Source organism: Ovis canadensis, chromosome 7, assembly GCF_042477335.2.
Source record: "Ovis canadensis isolate MfBH-ARS-UI-01 breed Bighorn chromosome 7, ARS-UI_OviCan_v2, whole genome shotgun sequence".
NCBI lineage: Eukaryota > Metazoa > Chordata > Mammalia > Artiodactyla > Bovidae > Ovis > Ovis canadensis.
In genome coordinates this window covers 83,919,973-83,934,259 of record NC_091251.1, presented here as the reverse complement: position 1 = coordinate 83,934,259, position 14,287 = coordinate 83,919,973, and the positions used below count along the sequence as shown (strand labels likewise).

Sequence of the window (14,287 nt, the reverse complement as noted above, 5' to 3'; positions counted from 1 at the left end):
GAAAGGAGGAGGGAGGGAGAGAGGGAGAGAGAGAATGTGCACACATAAGCATGTGTAGACAATCAGCAAACTGCTATCTTACCTTTGAATCCACTTTGTTAATATTGTTTTGGCAAGTGCAGGCTGTAACAATTAGATGATGGCAGCGCTTGTGGACAACACAGGTGCACACTGGGGAATAAAATCCAGCAGTTATACATTTATCAGAGGCTGACAGCCTAGCCAGTTTCAGTAGAGTAACAAGGGCTAGATGCTGGGCTCATGGGAAGCCTGTGCTCCCCTCCTCCCTATATTCTTTGCCCTCACCCTAACTCAGGCTTTTGCTCATGCTCAAACTATTCATACTCAAGTCTGGAACCCATGTCATCATTCCTGGCTTTAATCCTTCCTGTGCCTACCTCCAGAGGAATCATCTCACAGTATGCTGCTGACATCCTCAGCCCCATGATCTAAAGCACTCAATCGTGTCTCACTATCAGTCAGAACAGAGCTGAAATTTTCCAGATCAGTTTCAGGGTCTCTCAAGCCCACCCCAGACTCACTTGTCACATTTCTTCTCTGATGGTTTTTTGTCCCATTAAAAACTAGACTAGCTGCTCTTCCTGGAGTAAGTCTTCACCCTCCTCCACACACTGTCCACATCCTTCTCAATTCCCAGGATATCTTCCTTTCCTATCACTTAACTAAATCAAATGTATAACAGGTCACGAAACTTTTAAAAATGTTTCTTCCATGGAAATACACTCCCCATGACTTCCCTTCTAGACTGAAACTCTCTCCCCCTCCTCTGATCTCCTAAACTTTTAGCTGGCCTCCCTCATTTAAAGTGTTCCACATATGGCCTCCAGTGTACTCAGGATTCCCAGCCAGCATGATGACTTGAACAAAGTAGGCATTCACTAAGTATTTGCAGAATGACTCAATCAATTGTTTGAATAGCTAGAATTTTATAAATAACTTTTTCTTCGTTTTCATTTAGATAACTGATAGAGTGTAGACACAGCCCAATTTCCATTAAAGAGCAATGAAACAATATTAAAAATACACATCATTTTTAAGATCTTTCAAGACACATGAAAGTTTCCAGGATTAAATATGTAAAGACAGATGACAAATCAGTAAATAGTACTATAGTCTAAAACAAATCTAGCTTTCATCAGATTGAATTCTCAGGAGAACCAAACTGAAAGTGCCCAGGGAACTAACTAGTCTTTTTATAAGAGGGAATCCTTCACATAGAAAAAATTTATATTCTGAGGCATTTGTGTTTTTCACAGTCAGCTTGGCTACAGGTTTATTAATTTGATTGATATTTTCAGAGAACTAGCTTTGGATTTAGTGGCTTTTCTTTATTGGTTCCCTAATTTAAATTTCACTGTTTCCCACTATATTTTTATTATTTATTTTCCACCGCTCATTTTAGGCTTAAGTTTCTCTCCTTTCTGAGACGGAAACTTAGATTGTTGATTCTATCTTTCTTCTTTTGTAATCTAAACATTTAATACTATAAATTTTTCTCTCAGCACTGCTTCTCACAAACTTTGATAAACTGTATTCTTACTGGGTTTAAAATATTTTTTTAATTTCCTTTCAAATCTTCTTTGACCCATGAGCCATTTAGAATATATTGCTTAATCTCCAAATACTTGGAAGTATTTTAATTATCTTTCTGTTACTGATTTTCAGTTTCATTACACTGCTGTCTGAGAAGATACTTTTTAGGATTTCAATTCTTTTATATTTGTTATTGTTGGTTTTATAGCCTAGAATGTGTTCTCTGTTGGTAAATTTTCCTAGAAAACTTATGAAGAATGTGTATTCTGCTTCTCTTAGATGGAGTATTCTATAAATGTCAATTTGATCAAGTTGTGATAATGCTGTTATGGGGTCTCATTTGACCTACAGAGAGTTATTTATCAAAATATTAATGGAATGTACCCTGTTTCCTCTTGGTATAATCACTGAACACAGAAACAAGATTAAATATACTTTCAAAAATGTTTTCTTACCTTGGCATTGATAACCCTGTTTTCCAAATACACCCCTGGTTCAAGACAATAGAGAAAAAAGTAACCATTAGTCAAACATTTCAGCAACAATTCCTATAATTACAGTACTTAAGGAAAACAAATTTCATCCTCTAGTCCTTTATAAAAAATAAAATTTCAGAGAAGCAGCAGTGATGACGTCCTTTTTGAGTGCTTGTAACCATAAGACAAAAAGGAAATTGACAAATTAGAATACTCCAAATCATAAAAACAGGTAAGTATTGCCAATTCTTATTCTACCAACCTCCGTGGCAATCCCCCTAGTCCTCAGTGAAAATAAGCCCTTCTCTGCGTGTGACTGAACCTCAGGCTGATGTGTCACTCTACCGCCTAACTGAGCATTCACTCTCATATACACAGAAAGATGTGTAGAAGGTGAAGTTTAGATGCAGATATACATACGGAGGTAAACAGGCGAGTCCAGTGGACCTGACTGACCTGAAGCATCTTTCCTCTTCTCTGTGCACACATCACCCCAGAGTCTACACGGGAGAAGTACAACCACAAGATGCCCATCATGCTCATAGCTCCCATCTCTGTCTCTCCCTAATACAGTCTGCATGACAGTGGTACAGTTTTCACCCTCATTAATAAAGATCACATTTTACTAAGCCTGTAGGATGTGCTAGGCAATGAGCCAAGCAGCCAACATGTACTATCTCACTTCATCCTCACAAAGGCCATGTGAGGTAGCACACGTGATAGGATGACCTAGAGCACAGATCATAGAGTCAGATGGCCTGGATGTGTTTGGGGGCAAATTGTTAACTTCTTTGAGCCATTGATTCTTACTGTATCAAAGGCATAATGATAACAGTACTTACTTTATGAGGTCATCATGAAGATTAAAAGGGTTGATAAAGACTTAGAACAGTGCCTGGCACTCTAAGTGTACATAAAATTTTACTATGTAAATAAAATAAAATTATTATCTCTGTTTTGCAGATGAAGAGACACTGATGGGTTATATAACTTGTCCAGGTTCACATATCTAGTTGGTGATGAGAATGAATGCCAAGGTCTATATGTTTAATCATATATATATAAAACAGATATACCACTATTTTAAGTGTGTGTATAGGGAGTGAGGAGGTAGGTTGGAGTTAAAGTTCCCTGGTAGAAAAACATTAAATTATCAAGCAACTTTCCACTTAGAATGTTAGTTGAGATCACAAGTTCTCACCCAAAATGCCTACTAAACACCTGTAGTAGCCAGGTCATGCGAAGAAGAGAAGTTGAATGGTGTGACATGAAATAAACAGCAATAGACAGTCACTCTTCCGGTTGGCCAAACCCACGGAGGGGTGTGTCCACAGCTAACTGGAGCATGTAAAGAAGAGAACTGGCTCAAAGTGTCCAGAGATGCTAATTTTTCCCATTTAAAAATGGAATAGGAATATTTTGTTAAAGACTATAACTTTAGGCTTCATCATACCAACAACCAGTATAGGGCCTTTGGTTTAGACAAGACTCTCTTTCTTTTAATTTTTTAATGTGTACAAAGTTAGGGTCATTTCTTTTTTAAAATTTATCTTATTGAAGTACAGTTGATTTATGATGTTATGTTAGTTGCTCGTGTATAGCAAAGTGATTTATTACAGATAGGTTCTCTTTTAGGTTCTTTTCCATTATAGGTTATTAGAAGATATTGAATATAGTTCCTGGTATTATACAGTAGGTCCTTGTTTTTATATTTTTTATATATATGTGTGTATGTCTGTTAATCATGAATCCTTATTTTATCCCTGTCCCCTCCTTCCCCCTTTGATAACCATAAGTTTGTTTTCCATGTCTGTGAGTCTATTTATGTTTTGTAACTAAGTTCCTCTGTATAATTTTTTATATTCCATGTATAAGTGATATCATATGATATTTGTCTTTCTCTTTCTGACTTCATTTAGTAAATGAAGTTGGTTGAAAGAATACGGAAACAAGACTCATATCTACGGTACCTACGAGAAACTCACTTCAGATCTAAAGAAACACAGACTGAAATCCAGGGGATGGAAAAAGGTATTCCATGTGAATGGAAATCAAAAGAAAGTTCAAATAGCAATACTTATATCAGACAAAACAGACTTCAGAATTAACACTGTTACAAGAGCTAAAGAAAGACACTACATAATGATCAAGGATCAATCCAAGAAGAAGATGTAACAACTGTAAATATACATGCATCCAACATAGAGGCACCTCAATATATAAGGCAAATATTAACAACCATTAAAGGGAGAAATTGGCAGTAACACTATAATATTAGGTGGCTTTAATACACCACTTACAGCAATGGACAGACCATCCAGACAGAAAATCAATAAGGAAACACAGGCCTTAAATAAAATATTAGACCAGATGGATCTAATTAATATTTATAAAACACATCACTCAAAGCAGAAGAATACACATTCTTTTCAAATGCATATGGAACATCCTATAGGATGCATTCTCCTCGATCACATGCTAGGCCACAAAACAAGCTTCAATAATTTTAGAAAATTGAAATGTCAAGCATCTTTCCAACCACAACACTATGAGATTAGAAATCAACTACAGGAAAAAAACTTCAAAAAACACAAACACGTGGAGGCTAAACAATATGCTACCAACCAACCAATGGATCACTGAAGAAATAAAAAAGGAAATTTAAGAAAAGATACCTAGAGACAAATGGGAATGAAAACATGGCACTCCAAACCCTATGGGATGTGGCAAAATTAATTCTAAGAGGGAAGTTTATAGTGATATAATCTTGCCTCAGGAAATAAGAAAGAGCTCCATAAACAACGTCACCTTACACCTAAAAAACTAGAGAAAGAAAACACAAAGCTCAAAGTTAGTAGAAGGAAAGAAATCGCGAAGATCAGAACAGAAACAAGTGAAATAGAAACTAAAAAACAATAGGAAAGATCAATGAAACTAAAAATTAGTTCTTCAAAGAGATAAACAAAATTGATAAACCTTTAGCCAGACTCATCAAGGATAAAAAGAGAGGGCCCAAATCAATAAAATCAGAAATGAAAAAGAAGTTATAACTGACATCACAGAAATACAAAGGCTCATAAAAGACTACTATATGCAACTATATGCCAATAAAATGGACAAACTAGAAGAAATGGAAGAATTCTTAGAAAGGTACAATCTCCCAAGTCTGAACCAAGAAGAAATAGAAAATCAGAACAGACCAATTACCAGAACTGAAATTGAATCCGTAATAATAATAATTTTAAAAACCTTCCCAACAAACTAAAGTTCAGGCTCAGACGGCTTCACAAATGAATTCTACAAAACATTTAGAGAAGAGTTAACAAAACTGCAGAGGAAGGAAGACTTCCAAACTCATTGTATGTGCCCATCATCAACCTAATACCAAAATCAGAGAAAGATATCACAAAAAAAGAAAGTTACAGGCCAATATCACTGATAAACACAGATGCAAAAAATTGTCAACAAAATACTAGCAAATCAACTTCAGTAATACTTTAAAAGGATAATAGACTAAACCCTGTTCATGATTTAAAACCCTGTTCATGATTTAAAAGACCAGAAACATAAGCTAAAGCCTGGATTTTGACTTGCTAAAAGGTATAAAATCCAAAGTAATCACAAAAAAGCCCACATAATACAAAGCAATTGATCAATATGCAGAAATGAACCAAGTGTTTCTGCCTTAAACAAAATGACTAAGTTCGGTTCAGTTCAGTCACTCAGTCGTGTCTAACTCTTTGCGACCCCATGAACCGCAGCATGCTACAGCTCCCTGTCCATCACCAACTCCCAGAGTTCACCCAAACCCATGTTCATTGAGTTGGTGATGCCATCCAACCATCTCATCCTCTGTCCATCCCCTTCTCCTCCTGCCCTCAATCTTTCCCAGCATCAGGGTCTTTTCCAATGAGTCAGCTCTTCACATCAGGTGGCCAAAGTATTGGAGTTTCAGCTACAGTATCAGTCCTTCCAATGAATATTCAGGACTGATTTCCTTCAGGGTGGACTGGCTGGATCTCCTTGCAGTCCAAGGGACTCTCAAGAGTCTTCTCCAACACCACAGTTCAAAAGCATCAATTCTTCTGCACTCAGCTTCCTTTATAGTCCAACTCTCACATCCATACATGACCACTGGAAAAACTATAGCCTTGACTAGGCAGACCTTTGTTGGCAAAGTAATGTCTCTGCTTTTCAATATGCTGTCTAGGTTGGTCATAACTTTCCTTCCAAATGACTAAAGTTTGCAACAAAAGCAAAATACAAGAGTGTTTTTCTTCCTTCTGAGAAGAGTGTGTGTATGTTTTGTGCAAGTGAGGGGGTATTTCTTCTTTCTTTCTGAAAGTAAATGTGTTTAATGTTGCCTCTAATTGAAGACTGGAGGAGGAAATGGCAACCCACTCCAGTATTCTTGCCTGAAGAATCTCATAGACAAAGGAGCCTGGCAGGCTACAGTCCATGGGGTCACAAAGAGTTGGACACGCCTGAGTGACTTCACCTTCACTTTCTAACTGAAGATAACTACTACTTAAATTTAGTTCACATTATAGATTTGCCTCTTAGACTTAAGCTTGAGTGACATATATAATAAGATATTATTCCAAATCATCTAGAATTTCTCAACTATTAACTATCTTAATTCTTAAATGTCAGGGATTATAGTATGTGGTCACTGAAAGCTATTACCTTCAGGCTGAAGACCGCTGTGTGCTTAGTGTAGCTGAAACAATTAATTTCTGTAAGTCATCATGTGATTCACGCCTTCTTAGAGAAATACTGTTGATATTTCTTTCCTCTTCAAGTGTAGACCATTTATTAATTGATTAGCCTCTCTAATTATTGCTTTTTGACCAATTCATGATTCATTAACATTTTTACCAAAATGACTAGCAAAAGAAATAACATTTAAAACTTAATCTGTAAATTGTGTAATTTTTTTCTGCTGGTTTGGGGATTAAAGTTTCTAGGTCAACATATTAGAATAAGAGGGAAAAAATCAGATTCTAAAACAATTCTTAATAATCATGTCTTCTCCTGAAATCACACAAAACCAGAGGAAGTCTCAGCTCATGGCAGGAGAGAAGCCAAGGAGCCTCTTACCAGATAAACTCCCTGCAGTGAGAGCAGTAGGTGGGCTGCCTCAGGTATGTGGCCATGAACTTGTGTCCGTTGATCTGGTGGACTCGCCTTCGCATAGCCCTTTGGCGCTTCCTGGTAAAATGTTTGAAGATTCGGTCTCTCTGGAGAGTAGCTATATATTAAAAGAAGGGGGGGAAAAAAGAGTGTAATGAATCTATCTGCATCTAATGTATGAGAAAGTTGGATAGTTCAAATACTTCCCAGGTTCTTATTATTATTTTCTTTAAGATACAAAACAGCCCCCCAAATCCTCATGCTTTGTTGGACCTATGGAACTCTGAGATTCCCATTGCCTGACTATCTTGGGCTAGTCTCTCCAGCACAGAGCTTGGGTTCCCCAGGGTTCTGAGGTCCCAGTATGTGACAGCAGCGTGGTCACAAGGCACTTGCCCGGCTGTCTAGGACCTTAGATTCACTGACTGGCTGGCAAACGGGACTCCTCATTACTCTCCTTCCATGCTAGTGTCGTCACAAAACTTAGTGGAGGAATTGTCCCCAGCACAGTGACAGCCCTGCCCAAAAGCATCATTTCCAGCACCATCTCTGTTGACTTGGAATACACAGGAATTAACTGGGAATACACTCAAAATTCCTTTTCTAATCTCACATTTTAAAGATGGTGGCTCCTAATCTGAAGACTTGAGAATCGTGCACCATTTAAAGATGGTAAAGGATCTTTTCCACTTGACTATTCTAGAATATTCCCAATGTATGCAGAGACTTGTGATTGTAAAATAAAGATTCCTTCTTCAATAATGCTTTTAAATAAATCACTGCTCCAAAGGAAATTAGAGGAATCATACAAGAATAATCTGCTAATACATTTTAAAACCTGGGAAAAAAAAGTAGAAGATTTCTGTGTAAACATGTAAACATAATGATCAAAATTCACTAAGAGTTACATAAAACAATAGTCTAACTTTTTAGAAAGAATTATAAAGATTTTAAAGGACTACCTCTAATTTTGAAGCAGTCATTTAGGTAGACTTTTCCCAGTAGCAATTATACTCAAATAACCAGAAACTTCTGTACTACTCAGCATTACCTTAAAAGAAAAACTCACTGTGACCAAGTAGGAATTTTCTCAGAAGCATAACAATAGGCATATTATTATAAAACCTATTATATCTTATTCTATTAATAGGTAAAAGAATAAGTATGACAGTTTCAATAGATGTTAAAAAGGCACTTGGTAAAATTTAACTTGTAATCCAATAAAAAATTCTTTTAAAAAGACTAGAAGAGTGTCTCTTCAACATGACTAACACATGATTTCACAGATCAAAAGCTAAATGGTAATTTTTTTTAAATTCCAGTGACAGTTAAGAGTAAGACTAATTATCACCACTATTATTTAATATTATTCTGAAAGTAGTTGCTAAAATTATTAGATATGAAAGTTAAAGATCAAAGTACCAGGAAAAGGTGCCAAAGATACCATTATTTGAAGTTATTTAATGTATGACTAGAAAACTCAGGAGAATTTAGCCTAATTTATTAAAAAATGAGTACAGTATGATGGACAGGAATAAGTCATTAAAAGCCAAGGTATTTATTATGTCAAAAGAACTGATTAGAATAATCTTAAAAATCCCATTAATATAGCTACAAAAACCAAACTATCTAGGAAATAATTTATCAGAAGTGCAAGATTTATATGAAAAAAGACCATAAAATCAATTGAAGAAGATGAACAGATGTGTAAAAATGAAGTTCTTAAATTGGAACACTTAATACTATAAAGCTGTCAATTCTTTCTAAACTAATCTCTAAATTGAACAAAATCACAATCAACATTCCCAAAGGATGTTTTTAAACTCAACATTTTTTTTCGAAGTTTATTTGGTACCATAAATATTTTAAAACTGTTCAAAAATTTCAATGAGAGAGGACTTGCTGTACATGTTAAAACACATTATAAAATTACAATAATTTAAACAGTGCTTTACCCCTTCAAGAACAGTCCAAACTAGAAATCAATTTAGCTGAAAGATAATATGGTTCAAATCAGTGGGAAAGATGGATTTATTCAATAAGTAGTGTTCAGACAACTCGGTAGCCTTTTGGAAAATATCTTTACCTCACTTCTTACACCTAAATAATCTAAGATAAATGTTAAAGTGGAAATTACAGAAAGAAAGAAACCACAGAGGGGGAAAAAAATATTCCTAGAACGGGATAAGGATAACAAATTTCTACAGCCATAAAAGATCCACAGATTTGTAACCTACGACATTTAAAGTCCTACTGTCAATAAACAAAACAGAGTGGAAACAAACTGAGGAGAAAAGGATTTGTAACACATGACAAAATGTTACATTTATAATATGTATAAATCATTTAGAAAAGAGGATAAAAATCTAGTAAAAAGGAGGGGCAGAGGAAGTGAACAGGCAATTCATAAAATTATAAATGCAAACAGACATTAAACATGCCAAGATGTCCAATCCCATCCAAGACAGCCATGTAAGAATCGCGAGGTAAATAGCATTTTACCTCTTAAGTTGGCAAATACTTATAAAAATGGTTAACATGCCCATTCTTACAACCAGGTAGGGAAAGAAGCACCTCCAGCTTCTGCTGGGAGGAGGATAAGCTTGTCTCTCTAGTCCTGGCCCCATCGTGCTCTGGATGTATTTATCCTGCTAAGCTTCCCTGTTCTCATCTATAAATCAGGTACTACCTTCCTCCTAGGTTTTTTTTCCCCAAGGACTGAATGAAGTAATGCATTAAAAAGGTTTTGTGTAAAGCTAGACACATGGTAGCATTCAACACATGTATCTATTTTGAGAATGACTTCTTTTGATAACCAATTGACAATACCTGTCAATGTTTTTTCCAGTTTTATTGAGAAATAACTGACATAATATCACTGTATATATTTATGGCATATCAGCACGATGGTCTGATTAAATACTGTGAAACGATTACCACAATACATTCAACTAACATTCATCTTCTCATATAGATATAATAAAAGGAAAGAAAATATTTTCTTCTTGTGATGAGAACTCAGGATTTAGTCTCAACTTTCCTATTTACTATACAGAAATGTTAGCTGTAGTCATCATGCTGTTCACATTATATCCCTAGTAATTATTTATCTTATAACCAAAAGTTTAAACCTTTTGACTGCCTTCCTCTAATTCCTCTTCCACCTCCATCCTGCCTCTGGTAATCACAAATCTGACATCTTTTTTCGGTGAATTGATTGTTTTGTTTTTCTGTTTTTTAGATCATACAGTATTTGTCATTTTCTGACTTCTTTCACTTAGCATAATGCCTTCAAGGTCTATCCATGTTGACAAAAATGGTAAGATTTCCTCATTTTTTATAGTTAAGTAATATTTAATTGTATGTATACTACCTCAACTTCTGTATTCATTCATAATTGACAGATACTTAGGTTATTTCCATATCTTGGCTATTGTAAATAATGCTGCTACAAACATGCGGGTGCAGATATCTTTTCAAGTTGGTGCTCTTGTCACCTTGTTCAAGTGTTATGTTCATTTCTTTGCATGTAACAATTCAACTTCTAGGATTTTTTTCCTATAGAAAGCAGGACTATATATCAGTTGTATCTATATAACATCATATCAATGTATGCTATATTCTTTTTAACAGTAAAAATGAAGTTCAATACAAGAAATCTTAGAGAATGAAATGCAAAAAACATCCAAATAAATTTGGCTAAGACACCAACTCTCCAGAGGCTCTAGTATGGCTAAAATCGTACCTACTTTAATTTTTGTTTTGGGGTGGGTGTGTGGGTGTGTGGGTGTGTGGGTGTGTGGGTGTGTGTGTGGGTGTGTGTGTGTAAATTCTTTGGTAAGCAGCCCAGTTACTTTCATCCTCAGGTTTCCCATCTATCCAAAGAAGATGAAAATATACCCCAAGTCCTCAGTCCTATGGGGAAAGTATTATATAATCAATATTCCTAAGAAGGTCTTACAACTTTGGATAAGGGTCACACAAGAACAGAAATCACTCTATTGCTCTCTTTCACAATAATTCTAGAAGCCATCTAGTAACCACAAAATAAGCAGATTTTAATGTCGCTTTGCTGACAGATGATGAAATTTAGCCTAGATGATAACACCCTATATCTGATCTACATTATCACCAACCTAAGACCCAGCTCAGCAGTGGCCAAAGTAAAACTTGTACTGAATTACTGAACACATATCACATCTAGATGCAAATTAAATTCTCCCTTGGGAGTCTAATTACCAATAATTTACTTATACAATCCCTTAATGCTATAAAGATTGGTTAAAAGGTCAGCTCATTTGCAGTTTTAACATTTCATAAATTGAGTCCTTTTTCCCCCCTCAACAGCTATTACCATTGCAGTAATCTGACCTATGAAACTTCTAGGTGATCTCACAGCCAGAAGGACGTAGGAAGAAACTGCATGTAGTTGTTCACCAAGTCAGTCATCCCCCTGCATTCACTCCTGCCTTTCACCCTTCCTTGAATGTTCTTTCCTCGGTTTTGGTTTTTGGTTTTTTCCCAAATGAGTTAACATAGACTTTCCCATGTGTCTCAGAGCCTAAGCGGCTGCCCCCAAACCCTAAATCAGGGTGAAAAGCTTCTCCTCACCCTGTTTCCATAGCAACCTGGGAGCACACCTCCATCTTTTCCCTTACCCCAGGAAACTAGGGACTGTGTCTCTTTCACCTCCTAGCCCAGGTGCCTCACCAGACCTCATACATGGTCATTTGTAACCAAACTTCACTCTTCCTTCCTCTGCATTCGTTTGCACATGTACCTCTTCTTATTTAAAAAGCAAACATACACATTTACCCACATCTCCGGAATCCGCAAGAAATTTAAGTCATGTAAGAAAACGGGGGCTGCTGTGGCTTCATATGGCTTTCTGTATCACCACTGTCTTGCTGGCTGCCCTGAGCAGAAGAATGAACTCTGGGACTGCACTCTGTTACTCTGAGTACAGACTGAACCCCCACTTGAGACTGCAGGGAGAGTTTCCTCATTGTCTGCATGGCCTTCTGTTGACTTAGGCCTGAGAAGGGCTTAAAAAGACAATTTAATCCTGTTGTACTTGAAACCACCCTGGGCTTTGAGAAATCTTTCATATCATCTGTTAGTTGAGCACATCAAATAATCCTAACATGCTTTGCTGCCAAAACTTGCATCACAACTTCTATTTAGCTCCTGAGGTGCTCAATGCCTCTAAGTAAATAGGAAGCTGGCTCCATGCCCCAGCGTGGAAACTCACATTGCCATCTCTGGAAATGGGCAGAGCCCTGATCTGTCTTTCCAGGAGTTGGTTTTCACAAGCACTCCCAACCATAGGGTGGAGACTAATTATGTTAAATGTAATGATGATTAACTATTTTGAAATAAAACTGTATTTCATAAAATCTGATTGTCATCCCACACATTCTTTTTCAGAACCTGAGAAGCCATCACAGGGTAAGTTATCCTTGTAGAAAATTTTATTGGTATGAAACTTATGTTGCTGGCGGGAGGATTTGTAGGGGAGAGATGGCTTTCAGAAGTCTCCATCAAACTGTCTTAATTTTATCTCGAAAATGGTAACTATTCTATTTTTTTTAGCCTTCTGCTCTCCCTATCTGAATTTAAAGTTTCACATACCAGGCACGGGCTTCCCAGGTGGCACTAGTGGTAAAGAACCTGCCTGCCAGTGCAGATAGATGTAAGAGATGCAGGTTCGACCCCTGGGTTGGGAAGATCCCCTGGAGGAGGGCACGGCAACCCACTCTAGTATTCTTGCCTGGAGAATCCCACGGAAAGAGGAGCCTGGAGGACTACAGTCCATAGGGTCACATAGAGTCAGAATGACTGAAGTGACTTAGCATGCATGCCCGCAGGCATGCACACCAGACATAGAAATCCATGTTTGAAAGTACTTTGGAAACATTCTGATGTGAGTCAAAAGCAGAAATCATAGTTACAAATTTCCAAGTTAAAATCAGAGATAAAAAATCTATGGCATTTTGTAATTTTCAAATTACTGATATAGAATACATAAAGGAAATACTTTTGATTTCGTGTAGAACGCAATTTAAGTTGAATTTGCTCAGCAGCACCGGTACTTGGTTTACTATACTCTGTAACTGGTATTCAAGGGGCTGTGCAGAAGAGGTCCTGAGGCCTTTATACGCAACCACAGGTATAAAGGCCTGCAGGTGAGTGAGGCAGGTGAGGGCCTGGAATCTGGAGTGCAGCTATGAATCCTGCATCTCCCCCTTATAAACTGGGAGACCTTGAGCACATTGTTCAGTCTATGCCTCAGTTTCCTCATTTGTAGAACATAAAGGCTAGAGAACCCTCCTCAAAGGGCCATTCTGGGGACTTGCTGAAATAATAAGTGTAACATAATTAGAAAAATACCTGGCAGGAGGCAACTGTTACCAATTATAACTGTTGTTAAAACGCTTACTTCAGTGTTAAAGACTAGAAAGGATTTTTAATCCAGTCATCCAATTGCCTTGAAGAAGAATCAGTACCTAGGAAACCATTTCGTAAAGAAGTTCAACAACATTTCCAAGGCTCATCTAGCTACTTAGTACCAGAGCCACCCCCGGAATCCTCCACTCTTAATTTTATCCCAGGACAACCACAATTAACATCATACTGCATTTTGTCCTTTATTAACATTATTAACAATAGGTCTCCTAGAATCAACTGGGTCTCCCCCTGGAAAGCAGTAAATTTTCTGGTGAGGAGACAGAAACTAACAGGAAGGTTAAACGAGGTCAAGCAGCCAGTGATCGAAGTGGGTAGGCCAGACCCTGTTTACTGTGTTGAACTACTGAGCAGTGCTATCAAATGTCTTTTTTCTTCTTCCTGAGATACTCGTTTTATCATGTGTGCACATGCGAGGGAATAACTGTGGGAAAAACAAACAGGAAAACGTTTGTGTTGAGCACAAGTTACTAGTCAAGAAAGAACAGAGTATTATGTTGTTACGTCTCCAAAATACACCCCTGAAAGGTAATGTAATAAGGTAGCAAGAGAATTTTGCTTAGTATTATCCAACACACTGAAGAAGAAGCCATGTGATCGCAGAACCGTGTGATAAAGAATAATGCTTAAGAGTTTAACTTAGATGACTCCTGTCTGAG

The 14,287-nt window shown here is 37.0% G+C and overlaps 1 protein-coding gene across 1 annotated transcript in view; it reads right to left on the bottom strand.

The window, feature by feature from the left end:
* The window catches only part of PRKCH (protein kinase C eta), a 237,969-nt gene that overhangs the window by 106,125 nt on the left and 117,557 nt on the right, over window positions 1–14,287 (bottom strand). Inside the window, exons 3-5 of the mRNA XM_069596762.1 lie at window positions 7,131–7,281; window positions 2,010–2,044; window positions 83–171 (exon numbers count right to left, since the gene is read on the bottom strand). Of these exons, the coding sequence (XP_069452863.1) occupies window positions 83–171; window positions 2,010–2,044; window positions 7,131–7,281 (275 nt within the window). The remainder of the gene's footprint in view (window positions 1–82; window positions 172–2,009; window positions 2,045–7,130; window positions 7,282–14,287) is intronic.